General features: G+C 41.1%; 3 protein-coding genes across 6 annotated transcripts in view; 2 read left to right on the forward strand and 1 right to left on the reverse strand.

Annotated features, from left to right (window-relative positions):
* Positions 1 to 956: 956 nt before the first annotated feature.
* On the reverse strand, positions 957 to 15114 carry THAP10 (THAP domain containing 10). Its single transcript, XM_036333274.1, is given in 6 exon segments — positions 957 to 1038; positions 1040 to 1182; positions 1274 to 1368; positions 1371 to 1404; positions 14234 to 14722; positions 14929 to 15114. Coding segments are annotated over 6 exon segments (1029 nt in total).
* Positions 6384 to 6596, forward strand: LOC118675267 (60S ribosomal protein L39-like). Its single transcript, XM_036347695.1, has one exon. The coding sequence runs from the start codon at positions 6384 to 6386 to the stop codon at positions 6537 to 6539; it is 156 nt and encodes a 51-aa protein (XP_036203588.1). The 3' UTR covers positions 6540 to 6596.
* LRRC49 (leucine rich repeat containing 49) overlaps positions 14984 to 16590 on the forward strand; it is a 205067-nt gene continuing 203460 nt past the window's right edge. For 3 of the 4 annotated variants that reach the window (XM_036347684.1, XM_036347647.1, XM_036347658.1), the window contains exons 1-2: positions 14984 to 15160; positions 15779 to 15835. In XM_036347684.1, the coding sequence (XP_036203577.1) occupies positions 15113 to 15160; positions 15779 to 15835 (105 nt within the window). In that variant the 5' untranslated portion in view covers positions 14984 to 15112. Of the gene's footprint in view, positions 15161 to 15778; positions 15836 to 16590 lie in introns of those variants that run through there. The other variant, XM_036347676.1, reaches the window with a different exon arrangement.

Genomic DNA, 16590 nt, shown 5'->3' on the forward strand with positions numbered 1-16590 from the left:
CAAGGGTAAAATAAAATAATTATCAAGGGTAAACATCCTGGCTTTACCCCAAATCATTTAATAGTATCATTATTATATTATATAATGGTTGTGCTCACTATCATTGTTCTTTATTTTTAAACTAGAGGTCTGGTGCATAAAATTTGTGCACTGGAGGGGGGCGTCCCTCAGCCCAGCCTGCGCCCTCTGACAGTCCGGGACTTCTCATTCCTTACCGCCCACCTGCTCGCTGCTCCTTAGTGCAGCCACGGAGGTGGGAGAGGCTCCCGCCACCACCACTGTACTCACCAGCCATGAGCCTGGCTTCTGGCTGAGCAGCGCTCCCCTTGTGGGAACGCACTGACCACCCGGGGGCAGCTCCTGCGTTGAGCGTCTGTCCTCAGATGATCAGTGTGTATCACAGTGACCGGTCGTTCTGGTTGTTCTGCCGTAAGGGTTGCTTAGGCTTTTACTATATAGATTATTTAGAAGAATAGTGAAATTTTAACTCATGAATATCAAGTTAGTTCCCATATGAGCTTTGCTTCTGAGCTAAGCTTAAATATTCAATTCTTAATCTTGACCTGGAAATGCTGCTATTGTGTGTATTTTTAAAATTTACCTTTATTGTTCTGATGTTTATCTTCCTTTTGTTGAGTTGTGTGAGTACTTTATATATTTTGGAAATTAACCCCTTATCAGATGTATCATTGGCAAGTATATGGTTTTATTTTATAACTCGATTTTCACCAAAAAGATAAAAAGAATAAGAAAGCGAAAGAGGGAGTTTGGGGTTGTGGACAGGATTATCTTCATTATTTTGGCAGGCAGGTAAAAGTTTGCATAGAGCTAAACATATTTGCTGATACTCAACTGTCAAGTTAACTGGAAGTGACAGATTTGCAAAAGCAAAGAGATAAGTATATGAGTCAAGATTTGAAAACCTATAGCACATCAAATCATTTGCTGTTGTGTTTTTAACTGGTCTCTTCTTTCACTTGCTTATCTATATAAGACAATTTATTCTGTTCACTCTTGATGTCCAAGGCTGAATCTGTCTGAGTCATTGGAGTAAATGCCAAAGATAGAGGGAGTTCTAGACTATAATTCATCAGCCTGACTAGTTGCATTACACAGAAGTTTCCCAAACACTTTCACTTTGGCCTGATTACTGGAAAGAGAATAAATTATCAATGAGTTTGGCTTTGCTTTCACATATCTTCCATATACAAAAGATCAATTCAACTGATCAATTAATTGAAGAGTCAAAACATACCCACACTACGGTGAGGACCCTTTTCAGAGAAACCTGTTTGCTTTTATGCACTGAGCCTTCTTCACAGTGAATAGGTGCTGAAGTGACATCATTTAATAGATTATCAACATGTATTGTGTTTGTACAACTTCATTTTCAAATGCAATCCAAAAATGTAAGTCATAGGAGAATTATATTAAAGGTAAATTTATATAGTTCTATCTTTCCAAAAGTTTCAAGTAGTAAAAGAGTATAGATAATACTTTTCAAGATCACATCAGGATGGCTGGAATTAGAACTCAGGCAAACTGGCTCCATAGTCCAAGTTCTTAAGGACTCTTCCATACTGTTCTTTACCATTTCTAAACCATAAATTGCTAAACATTCTGGTCAAGCAGAGATCTATAAACTATTAATCTCTTTGCTTACAACCATTATTTTTTCTAAATCAACAGCTGACTATGGTAATGTTACTAATATTAAATTATTAGATATCAGAGCTGTAGCACTATTTTAGAAAACCCAATCATCGGTCCTTTATACCTTACAGAGAAATACATAATAAGATAATAAGATTGGCTATAGTGTTTTTATACTTCCCTGAGGAAAATTACAATGTGAAATGGAAATTTTGATTTGTGGTGGAAGTGATAGGATGAGGATTTGGAAACTTAGAAAGTAACATAAGGCTAAGTACCTATAGATTATGTGGAAGAGGCTAAGAAAATACATCTAAAAAATATAAGAGGGCCTGAGAGAAGAAAAAATAAGAAGTGATAGAAAATTAAAACAAAATTATAGTGCTTTGCAACGTTACCCATGGTTCTGGTTCAACTGTCTTCAGACCACTGAAAAAATATTTTATTGGCATCTTTGGTTGTTGTAACACAGGCTATTAATACACAAGTTAAAAAAAAAACCCTATGAAGAAACTTTTGTAAAGAGTCCCTTTGTACCATGAATAATTATATCTGATATTATTAAAGACTTAAAAAAATTTATCTTATTTTTATTTGTGTTTATAAAATTATGACTAAAAAAAAAAATAAAAAAAAAATTATGACTAATATCCACTGGCTATGTCTACATCTAAGCCAAGCATTTTAAAGTCTAAAATATGTATATCTGTCTTTACAGAACAGATGTATGCCCAACAAAAAGGAGTTTTAGTAATTTAATTACATTTTAAAAAATTAATTTTTGTTGCCTAAATATCAATACATTTTATCACTGAGAAGAAAATTTACACTATACAGAGAAGCGAAAAACAAAAACAAAAAAACACCCCACATGAACAAAAAAACAAAAACTTAAAAAATCAGTCATAATCTCATCATGCACAGCTAACAACATAATATTTTGGTATACTTTCTGTCATTATGCATTTAAATAATTTAGACTCATGTATTTTATAATATAGTTTCTCCTTTAATATATCACGTTTTAATGTTACTAAATATCCTACATCATGATTTTATGGCTTCAAACACTTTATTGTACAGATATACAGTAATTTATTAAAACCATATTACTGGAAATCTTTTTTTATTTTATTAAATTCATTGGGTGACATTGGTCAACATGAACATATAGGTTTCAGATGTGGGTTTCTATGTTACAAGATCTGTATATTGCATGATGTACTCACTACCCAAAATAAAATCTTCTCTTGTCACTATATATTAGGACTCTCTTCTCCCCTCACCCCCTTCCTTCTGGCAACCCCCACACTGCTGTTTGTGTTCATGGGTTTCAGTTTTATATCCTACATATGAATGAAATCACGTGGTTCTTACCTTTTTCTGACTGACTTATTTCACTTAGCATAATTTAAATATTCTAATTTAAATATTCTAAAAGTCTATTTATGTTGTTGCAAATCATTCTATTTCATCCTTTCTTATGGCTGAGTAGTATTCCATTGTGTACATGTACCACATCTTCTTTATCCAGTCCTCTATCGCAGGACAATTTGGTTGTTTCCATGTCTTGCCTACTGTGAATAATGCTGCGATGAACATAGGGGTGTATATATCTTTGGAAATACATTATTTTGAGGTTTTTGGGTATACATGCAGGAGAAGAATTACTGGGTCGTATGGTGGCTCTATTCTCAATTTTTTTGAGGAATCACCATACTGCTTTTCGTAGTGGTTGTACCACTCTACATTCCCACCAGCAGTGGATAATGTTTTCCCTTTTTTCTACAACCTCTCTAACATTTGTTATTGTTTGTCTTGTTGACAATGGCCACTCTAACAGGAGTGAGGTGGTATCTCATTGTAGTTTTGATATGCATTTCCCTAATTGCCAGTGAGGTTGAACATATTTTCATATATGTATTGGCTGTTTGTAGGTCTTCTTGGAAGAGGTGTATTTTCAGGTCCTCTGCCCACTTTTTTATTGGGTTGTTTGTTTGGTGTTGAGTTTTATGAGTTCTTTATATATTTTGGAAATTAAACCTTTGCCAGAGCTACTGTTTGCAAATCTCATCTCTCATCTGGTTAGCTGCTTCTTTGTTTTGTTGTCAGTTTCTTTTGCTATGCAGAAGCTTTTTAGTTTGATATAGTCCCATCCTATCTAATAAAAGAGAAACATGGTAATTTGCTGTACATCCGCTACCCTTCCCATTGGCTAATCAGGGCGATATGCAAATTAACTGCCAGCCAAGATGGCGACAGGCAGCCAGGCTACTGACATGAACAGGAGGCTTGCTTGCTTCAGTGATGGAGGACTCCAACGTTCCCCGCCTGCCGCTGCTGGGCTCTGAGCTGCTAAGAAACATTGTTACAAATATAGTAGCTAAACAAAACCGCAGAAACCTGTTTTCAGTCAGCTGGGATCTCAGAGCTGGAGTCGCAACAAAGTTTCAAATACAGCCCTAGCCAGTTTGGCTAAGTGGATAAGAGCATCGGCCTGCGGACTGAAGGGTCCCAGGTTCTATTCCAGCCAAGGGCACATGCCAGGGGTTGCGGGCTTGATTCCCTGTAGGGGGCATGCAAGAGGCAGCCGATCAATGATTCTCTCTCATCATTGATGTTTCTATCTCTCTATCCCTCTCCCTTCCTCTCTAAAGTCAATAAAATATATATATATATATATTAAAAAAAGTTTCAAATATAGAAAGTAAACAAAGCCAGAAACCTGCTTTCAGCAGGGAGGTCTCAAAACTAAAGCCGGCTCTCAGCTCCAGTGACAGCCATAAATCCAAGAATAAAAAAAAAAGGAAAAAAAGGAGCAGTTCAGAGTTTCAGTCATCCGCCATCCTGAAAACGGCCCTCAGCCCCTCACCCAAACTGGCCAGGCACCCCAGTGGGGACCCCCACCCTGAAGGGGGTGTGACCAGATGCAAACAGCCATCATCGCCTCATCCAGGCTGGCCAGGCACCCCAGTGGGGACTCCCACCCTGATCCAGGACACCCTTCAGGGCAAACCAGCTGGCCCCCACCCGTGCACCAGGCCTCTATCCTATATAGTAAAAGGGTAATATGCCTCCCAGCACCGTGATCAGCGAGGCCTCCTGGCCCCTGGAGCAGCGTGACAGGGGGCAGTGCCCAAACCCCCTGATCGCCCTGTGGCTCTGTGTGTGACAAGGGGTGGGGCCACAACCTCCCTATCGGCCCTCCTCTGTTCATGACAGGGGAAGGCGCCCCAACCCCCTGATCGGCCCTGCTCTGTGCCTGATGGGGGGAGCTCCCCAACCCTCTGATCGGCCCTGCTCTGTGCCTGATAGGGGGGCGCTCCCCAACCCCCTGGCCCTGCTCTGTGTGTGACAGGGTGGAGCCGCAACCTCCCCATCAGCCCTGCCCTGAGTGTGACAGGGGGTAGTGCCCCAACTCCCTGATCGGCCCTGCTCTGTGGGTGACGGGGCGGCGCCCCAACCTCCCCATCGACCATGCCTTGAGTGTGACAGGGGGCGGCACCCCAAACCCCCAATTGGCCCTACCCTGAGTGTGACTGAAGGTGGCATCACAACCTCCTGATCAGCCCTGCTCTGTGCATGACATGGGGGAGCTCTCCAACCCCCTGATCAGCCCTGCTCTGTGCGTGACAGGGGGCAGAGCCCCAACCCCCCTGATGGGCCCTGCTCTGTGCGTGACAGGGGGCAGTGCCCCAACCCCCTGATCAGCTGGCTCTGTATGTGACAGGGTGACACCACAACCCCCTGATCCGCCCTACTCTGTGCATGACAGGGGGTGGCGCCGCAACCTCCCCATCGACCCTGCCTTGAGTGTGACAGGGGGCGGCGCCCCAACCCCCCAATCGGCCCTACCCTGAGCGTGACAGGGTGGCATCGCAACCTCCTGATCCGCCCTGCTCTGTGCATGACGGGGGGCGGCGCCCCAACTTCCCAATCGGCCCTGCTCTGAGCCCGACCAGGGACTGCGGTGCAGGCACCTAGGGACTGGGCCTGCCCTCTGCCACCTGCGAGTGGGCCTAAGCCAGCAGGTCGTTATCTCCCGAGGGGTCCCAGACAGTGAGAGGGCTCAAGTGGGGCTGAGGCACACCACTTCCCCACCCCCCGCCAGTGCACTAATTTTTGTGCACCGGGCCTCTAGTTCATTTATATTTGTCTTTACTTCCCTTGCCTTTGGGGGCAAGTTCATAAAACGTTCTCTACAACCCAGGTCCATAAGTCTGGTACCTATATTTTCTTCTATGTAACTTATTGTTTTGGGTCTTATATTTAGGTCTTTGATCCATTTTGAATTAATTTTTGTACATGAGGACAAACTGTAATCCAGTTTCATTTGTTTGCATGTGGCTTTCTTGTTTTCCCAGCACCATTTATTGAGGAGACTACCTTTACTCCATTGTGTATTTCTGGCTCTTTTGTTGAAAATTATCTCTGGTTTTATAGTTGGGCTCTCTATTCTGTTCCATTGGTCTCTGTGTTTGTTTCTCTGCCAATACCATACTGTTTTGATTATTGTAGCTCTGTTGTATAATTTGAATTCAGGTAGCATGATACCTCCAGCTTTGTTCTTTTTTTCCTCAGGATTCCTTTGACTATTCAGGGTCTTTTGTGGTTCCATACAAATCTGAAAGATTTCTCATCATATTTCTTTAAAAAATGACATTGGGGCTTCCACTTCCTTCTCTCTCTTTCTCCTCCATCGAGGTGTGTGTGTTTGCTTCTTGTTCACCATGTCTTCCCACAAGACTTTCAGGATCAGGAGGTTCCTGGCCAAGAAACAAAAGCAGAATTGGCCCATTCCCCAATGGATTCAGATGAAAACTGGTAATAAAATCAGTTACACCTCGAAGAGGAGACACTGGAGAAGAACCAAACTGGGCCTATGAGAAATCACACATGAGAGATGACTCACATATTTATGCTGTATCCAGGTTGCCTACACCTTTAAATGATTGAAAAGATGCTACTGTCTGGACAGTTGGGGCATTTTAATTGGAAAATTAATGGACCTGTGATTTTGCTCTGTTGATTTTTTCCCCCTGCAATAGTGAGTTGGTTCAGTAATAAATGTGTGAGACCATTAAAAAAAAATGACATTGGGATTTTGAAAAGGATTGCATTAAATCTGTATAGTGTTTTGGGTAATATACCCCGAAGTTATAGGGGATTATCTCCACAGCATTGAACCTGGGCTGAGGAGTCTGGTGTGGGGCTGGGACCCCTTGCTCCTCACAGAAGGCCTCTGCAGCATAGATACCCCTCCTGATTAAAACAACAACAACAACAACAACAACAACGCCACACGTGGGTGTTGATCCAGCCCATTCTGCACCTCTGCCCCTCCTACCAGTCTTGCTTTCTTCTTTAATTCTCTAGTGGTAGGGCTTCCATTTAGCCAGAATCCAGGCAGTTCTGAATGATGATTGTTTTGTATTTTAGTTGTAATTTTGACGTGTTGCAGTTGATTTCGAATTTTAAGGCATTGTGGTCAGTGAATAAGCTTGGTATAATTTCAATCCCTTTCAATTTATTGAGGCTAGTTTTGTGACCCAACATATGGTCTGTCCTTGAGACAGTGTTTAATGTGCTGTGGATAAGAATGTATAATCTGATGTTCTTGGATGAAAAGTTCTGTAAATGTCAATTATGTCCATTTGGTCTAGTGTTTCATTTAAGGCTGCTATTTCTTTCTTTCCTTTTTTTTTTTTTTTCTGTTCATCAGATTATTTATTCACTTGATTTTTAGATTCACTTGTTGATAGATGTGTATTTGTTGTTCATAGTTTGTATCTTTACCTTTTTCTTCCTCTTCCTCTTCTTAAAGGATACCTTTTAGCATTTCATATAATACTGGTTTGGTGGTGATGAACTCCTTTAGCTTTTCCTTATCTGTGAAGCTCTTTATCTGACCTTCAGTTCTGAATGATAGCTTTGCTGGATAAAGTAATCTTGGTTGTAGGTTCTTGGCATTCATCACTTTGAATATTTCTTGCCACTCCCTTCTGGCCTGCAAAATTTCTGTTGAGAAATCAGCTGACAGTCGTATGGGTATTCCCTTGTAGGTAACTGAGTTTCTTTCTCTTGCTGCTTTTAAGATTCTCTCTTTGTCTTTTGCTCTTGGCATTTTAATTATGATGTGTCATGGTGTGGTCCTCTTTGGATTCCTTTTGTTTGGGGTTCTCTGCGCTTCGTGGACCTGTAAGTCTATTTCTTTCACCAGGTAGGGGAAGTTTTCTGTCATTATTTCTTCAAATAGGTTTTCAATATCTTGCTCTCTCTCATCTTCTGGCACCCCTATAATTCTGATGTTGGTACGCTTGAAGCTGTCCCAGAGGCTCCTTACACTATCTTTGTATTTTCGGATTCTTTTTTCATTTTGTTTTTCCGGTTGGGTGTTTTTTGCTTCTTCACATTTCAATTCTTTGACTTGATTCTTGCACTCCTCTGGTCTGCTGTTGGGTGTCTGTATACTATTCTTTATTTCAATCAGTGTATGCTTAATTTCTAGTTGGTTCTTTATTACAACATCGAGGGTCTCATTAGATTTCTTGAGGATCTCACTACATTTATTGGCAGTTTTTTGAAAATTATTGAAAGACCTTAAAAGTGTGGTTTTGAGCTCTATATCTTCCATTTCTGACATCTGCGTCCTGTTTCTTTGTCTCTGCATTTTTTATGCTTTCTTGGTGCAACCCCTAGTGGTCTTTATGCGCAGTCTTGTTGTAGTTATGCCTAGATTGTTGTAGGTAATACTGGTGGGGATTTGACCTCCAGGCCAACTGGCTGTGAGACAAGGCTGCTATTTCTTTATTGATTTTCTGTTTGTTTGATCTGTCTAGAGCTGTCAATGCAGTAGTAAGGTACCCAACTATGATTGTGTTTTATCTGTCCTAACTTTAATTCTGTGAGTAGCTGTTTTATATATTTTGCTGTTCCTTGGTTGGGTGCAATATACTATTAAGAAGTGTTACGTTTTCTTGATGCAGTGTTCCCTTTATCATTATAAAGTGTCCATTTTTGTCTCATTATCTTTGTTATCTTGAAATCTATTTTGTCAGATATAAGTATGGCTACATTTGCTTTTCTGTGGATATTATTTGCTAGGGAAATAATTTTCCACCCTCTTATTGAATCTACTTTTGTCTTTGCAACTTAAATGTGTCTCTTGTAGGCAGCATATGGTTGGGTTTTGTTTTTTGATCCACTCTGCTACTCTGTTCCTCTTTATTGGTGAGTTCAGACCATTTACATTTTGGGTAATTATTGATGTGTGAGGATTTCCTATAGCCATTTTATCTTTTGTTTTCTGGTATTCTTTTCCTTTGTGTTTCTGTTGTTTTGTTTGGTGGTATTCCATACTTCTTTTTTCTGTTTCCTTTTTTTTTTTTTTTTTTTTTTTTTTTAATACAAAATGCCTTGGAGAGGGCTTCTTTGGATTGAGGTAACTAGTTGTTCTATTTGCTTCTTGGATTTAAGGATGTAGTTCTCTCCATAGGTTTGGGAAGTTCTCATCCACTATTTGTTTGAATAGACTCTCTGATTCATGCTCCCTCTCCTCCTCTTCTGGAATGCCTATAATTCTAATTTAAAGGATAATTTTGCTGGATATATTATTCGTGGCTGGTAATTTCTCTTTCAGGTATTTGAAAGAATTATCTGAAAAAAATGGCACTCTGACTACACTGCTTTGTACAGCCTGCAGGACACCTTGGACCAGCTTGGTTTTACTCCGGATTTCACTGCCATCCCACCTGGCTTGTTCCTGCACCAGCATGCAAGTTCTTTCCCTTCCCTGCCAGCCAGACAGGCAGACGGAGCGGCAGGTGCGGCCTCTGCCTCTCCCATAGACAGTGCGGCCTTGCTTTTCTGATGGAGTCAGATAGTCCTTGCAGAGCGCTTTCATTTTTCTTTATGCTCAGTTTTCCTCTTCTTCCCTCTGTGTCACTTCTAGGTTCCTATAGTTGATATCACAAATTCCTTCCTCCATCTATGCTCAGTATTTCATGCTTAATCTCCTTAATTGCATACTTCATTTCTAGGATTTCTGGTTGGTTCTTTTTTAAGGTTTCAATCTCTTTGGTAAAGTACTCATTTTGTTCATTGATTTGTTTTCTGAGAGCATTGAATTGCCTATTTTCTCGCATCTCATTGAGTATTTTCAGAACTGCAATCTTGAAATCTTTGTCATTTATATCACATATTTCCTTGTGTTCCAGCTTGCTTTCTGGAGATTTTTCATTTTCTTTCTGATCGTCCTTGTTACTGTGATTATTTATGGTATTTGTTATCCTCCTTTGCCTTTGCATTTATCTCTGAAGAGCTCTTTCTACTATTTTCCAGTAGATGGTGCTGAATTGCAAGATTCTTTAATCTCTCATCTCCTAGTCTTGAACTTCTGCATTTGCTATAAGACAGTACAGCCTTACTGCTTAGGGCTGGGGTTTGTTTTGCTTTCACTATAATGGCAACCCCTGACCTCCGTGGGGTTCCACACTGTTAGGTCGGAGAGAGCCCAGGATCGGATACATGCAGACATGTGATGAGATAATGGACTTCCCCTGGAATTTCTCACAGATCAACGTGCCAGACACAGATACCGGCTTCTTCTCTCTTAATCCACATACCCCCACACAGATACTGACTTCTTTCTGAATACCCCCGCCCATCCCCTGCGGCAGAGAATTCCTTAGTTGAATGCCCTGATGATCCCTGCGGCAGAGAATTCCTCAGCTCAGGTCCCCCGCCCTCACCAAACCGCAGTATAAAAAAAGCGCCCCCCTCCCTGTTGGCATGAATCCACGTGCCCTGTCCTTGGGGGTACGTGGGTCTCCCGGGGACGCAGAATAAACTTTCCTTCCTTCCTTTCTTTTCTGATTCACTTGACTCTTTATTTCTTATGCCGCCTCCTGAGCCACCTAACCTAACACACCCCAAGCACCCATCCTAGGGATCAGTCACAGATGGAAACAGTTCTACTGCAATAGCTCTTGGTTTCCAGATAATAAGCTCCTGGACCCAACTCCAAAGGCAATGGGAAGCGAGTTTTGGGAGTCGAAGCCGTGGCAGGGCTCTGTGGTTCCATTTCTTTGTTTGAAACATCCCTCCTGGCCCAACATTGGAGAGCCACAAGGTAGAAGCCCATGCTCTGTCAGGTGTCTGCTGACTCAGATACTATTCACTCCCTTGGCTGCTTGCCCCGCTGGGTGGTCCCTGCCCTGCTCCCCCCACTCACCACCACCAGCTCTTTGTTCCTCCCAGCCAAAGGAAGCACCTGCCACCCCCATCTTTCTTCCCTCTCCTGGCAGGCTGAGCCAGGAGCTCCGGACTGCAGGGCTGTGTCTGCAGGCCGTCTGCATTCCTCCCTTCTTGTCTTCCTGCTTATTTCTGGTTGCCCACCTTTAGATGTTCAAATGCGCGGGTCTCTCAGGCATGTGTCTGTGCTGAGCAAGGATTTATTGTTGAATTATAGTTGGTTCACATTGCAATTTCAGGGAGAGAGGATAAGGGACTCTCACACTCTGCCATTCTTTTGATGTCCTAATGGAAATCTTTGAGTTTATATATCTCATTACTTCTTCATATTAAAAGGTTAAGAAGCAGAATTTCCAGGAATGTATTACTTAACTGGAACATGAGTCAAAAGAAAATATTTAGCGTGAGGCTAAGAGAGCCAAAAGGATGGAAAATATAGAAAGGACCACAAGAGAAATAGTGGATAAGATGAAAAAGTCTAATATATAATTTTAATTGTAGTCCCAGAGGAAAAGAGAAAGAAAATGGCATAAAAGCAATATTTGAACAAATAAACTTTACCAAAATTCTCAGATGTTATTAAAATAAAAATTTTATCAGAATAAAAATAAAGGAAGCCATAATTATGCACATTATAGTAAAACTGAAAACCAAAGAGAAATACTTAGGGGCAGCCAGAGGACTAAAGATACATTTCCTTCAAAGGGGCAACCATATGACAGAATAATACCTAAACCCTTAAGGATACAGAAAGATTGAAAGTAAAATGATGCAAAAAAAAAAAAATAAAAAAATAAAAATGGCAACGAAAGAAAGAAAGTAAAATGATGTGAAGATATGTACTATGCCAACACTAACTAAAGAAAGCTGGAATCACTATATTAGTGTTACATAACTAATAACATAGCTTCAAAATATATAACAAAAACTGTTAGAATTATAAGACTACATATGTAAGTTCAAAATCACAGCGGAAGATTTTTAACATACCTCTTTCAGTAACTAATACAATAAATAGACAAAAATTCCATAAGGATATAGGAAATTTAAACAACATGATTGACCAACATATGGAGCATTGTACCAAACTGCAGAACACACATACACATCTCAAGTACATATGGAACATTTATGAAAGCAGACCTATGTTAGGCCTAACACAGCTTTCATAAATTTCAAAGATTAAGTCCATCTGTGGTATATTATCTGGCCACAATGTAATGAATCTCGAAATCTACAACAAAAACGTTACTCCAAAATGCCTGTATGTTTGGAAAATGTAAAATATGCTTTTAATACCTCATGAGCAAAAGATAAGATGACATTGAAAAATAAAGATAGATAGAAGATATTTTACAAAGAATGAAAAACATTTTATATCTAAAACTTGTAGGATTCAGTTAATGCCTGATTAGAAGGAAATTATAGTCTTAAAATGTACATTATAGGAAAATTATTAGGCTTGATTAATTTAGACTAGAATCATTGACATCATGCAAAATGTATTACACAAAATATTTCTAACATGTACCCATTTCAAGAGTCAGTTTTTCCCTATCTATCTCATTCTACTGAATCCTGCATATGGGAAGTAAGATCATAAAACAGCTGCACCATCTGCCATTCATTATGAAAATTCTGAAAATGATCTCATTTAACTTCTAAGGAAGTTAAGGAAGAATAGTAAATAAAGATTCAAAACATAGAGGGACTAAGGGTGAACTGTAATGTAAACTATGGACTTTGGGTGATGATGTGTCCATGTAGGTTCATCAGTTGTAACAAAGTATCACACTGGTGGGGGATGCTGATAATGGAGAGGCTGTGCATATGTGAGAACAGGGAGTAATATGGGAAGTCTCCTTACCTTCCCCTCAATTTTGCTAGGAACCTAAGCAAAACCATTCTAAAAATAGTCTTAAAATAGTTTATAAAATACTAAAAATCTTTTTAAAAAATGTAAGGAGTTGGTCAAAATAGAAAATATTTGGTACTTCAATGTCTTGTCTTCACATAAGCAAGTTAGTTATCCTTAAGGTATTCTTTGTGCGAAATGCCTTATCTGAATATGTAAAAATATGCAAGTATTTAAGTTTTCACTTTTTAACAAGTTTGATTAATTAAAAAACAGATGTGAAAAGACCTGTTAATCATTTAGCTCAGTAATTATAAATACAACTTATCAATTAAAAAATAAAGCTGAAAAAACTTAATGGGAAGGAAATAATAATAGAAATAAATGAAAAAGAAAAATATACCAGAGAAAAGACTAACAAAGCAAAGTTTATTCTTTAAAAATATTTTTTTAATTAAATCTTTATTGTTCAGATTATTACATTTGTTCCTCTTTTTTCCCCCCATAACTCCCCTCCACCCAGTTCCCACCCCACCCTCCGCCCTCACTCCCCACCCACTGTCCTCATCCATAGGTGCACGATTTTTGTTCAGTCTCTTCCCGCATCCCCCACACCCCTTTTCCCCCCAAGAATAGTCAGTCCATTCCCTTTCTATGCCCCTGATTCTATTATAATCACCAGCTCATTCTGTTCATCAGATTATGTTAACAATAAATTACAAAAACATACAGTAAATTTTAAAAACATTTTAAAGTAAAAAAAATTAAATTATAGTTGACATACAATATCATATTGGTTTCAGGCATACAACATAGTGATTAAACATTTATACTAGTATAACTTATGAAATGATCACCCCATAAGCCTAGTACCCATCTGACACACAGGTCATGTTTGGGTGAACTCTTCCCATGTGTAGAAAGAATAACGTTTAGATCCAATTAAGAATCATAATTTAATCTACACAATGGATAGGGCTGAAATTTCATTATCTCAAAGAAGGCTGGGCAGTCTTTAAGAAGGGAAGTGGGGACGAAGATGGTAGTGACCAGATGGCTTATAAGGACAAAGGCAGCAGGCAGATGCAGGCAGATGGGTGAAATTGACCTTAGTAGGATCATTTAACTTAAAGGCAGCTCGTGGCAGTCAAAGGAAGTTTAAGAGCGGGAAGGGATTATCAGCAACCCCCTTCCCCACCATTTTGAGGCATACAATTGGCATTTCCTCAAATTTGTGTCTTGCTTAATGTTTTGCAAAATCAGTATCGAGCACCCCATTCCTTGAGATTTGCTCAAATAAAACTATAAAAACCCTGGAGCCCGGGGGAAGACGCCTTTACAATCTGAAGGACCACAGTGTTGGCTGGTGTGGGTTTTGAGGGAGGAGTAAGTGGAATGAACTGTAATTCCCAAGTGTTAAAGCTAAAGAGAATCTCGGCGATCGCCTTCAAAGCACACTTCATTTTACATCTAGGACAACGGACACCTTAGAGACGAGTGATTTCCCACGCGGATGCGCCCGCCCACGGTCTGAGGGTCTCTCCACCACCCGCGGCGGCCCCGGCCAGCCCCTCCCCGGTGAAGCCGCAGCCCTCCCCCGGCCGGGGCAAACCGGGAGGCCGGACGCGGCGGCTGGAGTGCCCGCCTGCCCGGGCTCTCCGCCTTCTCAGGGCCGCCCGCGTGGCCCCCTCTGGTTACCCGTAGGTACTGGGGGGACACAGGGTGCCGGGCGGACACGGCGCCCGCCACCAGCCGCAGGCGCTGGGGGAATCGCAGGTTCTTCTGGATCACCGAAGAGACGTCTCAACAGGCGGGAGCGCAGTGGTCAGCGCAGATCACAAAGTCACCCCCCGGCCAGTGGGCGCGGCGGCCCCGCGCGGCCGGTCCTCGGGGAAGCGGAACCACGGCTGGCGCGGAGGCGGCCTGGCGCGGGGAAGCCGGGGTCCCGCGCGTTTCCTTCCCCTACCTCCGGCCACCAGGAGAGTCGAACTGTGGCCCCCAGTGGGGGAGCGCTGCCCCTGGGACACCTTCCTCCTCCTCCTCCTCCTCCTCCCGCGGTCGCGGCGGGAGAGCAGGTGGCCACCGCACAGGGATACTTGGCTCGCGCTGGGCGAGCAGAGGCGGGCCCTGAGGAGGCGCGGACCGGAAGCGGTGGCTGTCATAGCTACCGGGGGTCCAACCGGCCCCGCCCCCACAAACCGCAGATTTGGGAGAGGACCAGACCGGAAATCGTTGTTTCCATAGTAACCCCTGAGCGGGTTGCCTGGGACCTGACCCGTTTTGGTCTCTTTGAATCTCTGCTGTAGCGTCATTTCTAATGCAGATCTAACAGATCCTGGACTGACGCCTGCCATGATTCCCGGGAAATTCCGCTCTGTTTCTGGCCGGGCTACGAACAATGTAGGTTGGGTGTCCTCCTTTCCCTTCTTTCCATTCGCATCGTCCTGTCTGTGGCGTCTTTGTCCTGGTGATGTGTGATCGGGGCTAGGATGGCTGAGCCTTAAGCTATTGTCTGGCCGCGGCTGGAGGTTCGAGCACCGGGCCCAGGCACCTGAGGGCGTTAATATTGTATGATGGGGTTCAGTCTCGTCCCAGATCCGCGCTTCCCAGGAGATGGAGCTGATCTGCTGTGAAAGGCTAAGGTTCATTTAAGTTCCTTTCACTAGTCAATTCATTTTTTTAGCTTAAGAAAATAATTTATTATTAATTGACGCTCCCAACTCCTTCACCTTTTTCACTGAGATATTTACTTAGGCCTGAAATGGCAAGTGTCTAGATCCTGAGATGCTAAGTAGAGGGTTAAATTGCTGCAGACATTTTAGAAAATAAATCACAGTGAAACCTTTAATTCTTAGTTGTGATTTTACTGTTTTCAGCAAATCCTCAGAACATGATCATATAGCAGAAACAAAGAGCAAACATTCTGTTTGTTGTATCTTTATTTGTATTATTTTGGGGAGGAGTGTGTGTGTGTGTGTGTAAGTTAACATATTTTATGGTTTAATTTTTACATTGCAGGTGAACTGTGGGCTTCATCTGGTTATTCAAACTTCACCTTTTCCTGAGAAAAACAAAGTAAGAAATAGCAGCATGATTTAAAGAGTAAAGTCTGAACTGGAAATTTTAAGTATATTTATTTTAGTCTCCACTCTAAACCTATTTTTTTCTGTCTGCATAAAGCCAAAAAAAAAACAAAAAACAAACAAAACCCCAAAACCAAAAATACCACAAAACCACCTCTTTTAAAAACTGAATCGTATTTCACCAATTGCAAGAGGTAAGGTTTTTGTATTTTGTTTTTTATATTTAAACATTTCTTAAATCAGGATCTTTCTTAAAATTGATGGGACATTGTAGTTTAATTGGGAAAGTCTTTTTCTTAGTAATGGGTAAAGGTGTGTTTTACTATTGATGGAATCTTATAATGGATAAAATGTAATAATTTGGAGGGGCATATCTATACATTCCATTTAAAATCAGGGGAGAAAAATAGATTTGTAGTGGAAATATATTAGGCTAAATGATATTTAGAAGTTATGATATGAAGATGAGATTTTTTTTTCTAAACAATTTTACCATAATATCTCTAGTATTTCCATAATTTCTGGCTTTTCATTTGATTTTTGAGGTACACATTTTTCTTTCTCTCCTATCTAACCTCAGCATTCAAACATACCCACCTCCCCATAATTGTGTCAAGACAGAATATAATTTTTCTCCTTTGAGCAAGTTCTACACCTCAAAACATCACAATTCTTTTTTTTTCCCCTGAAGAAAATCCTTAATAGATGTCACTGGAGGAATTCTAAAGGAAAGGGCAGAGTTTATAG

This window comes from Myotis myotis, unplaced genomic scaffold (assembly GCF_014108235.1).
Source record: "Myotis myotis isolate mMyoMyo1 unplaced genomic scaffold, mMyoMyo1.p scaffold_m19_p_1, whole genome shotgun sequence".
Classification (NCBI taxonomy): Eukaryota; Metazoa; Chordata; class Mammalia; order Chiroptera; family Vespertilionidae; genus Myotis; species Myotis myotis.

Coding starts and splice junctions, on each gene's coding strand:
- LOC118675267 (XM_036347695.1), top strand. CDS start 6,384: ATGTCTTCCCACAAGACTTTCAGGATCAGGAGGTTCCTGGCCAAGAAA.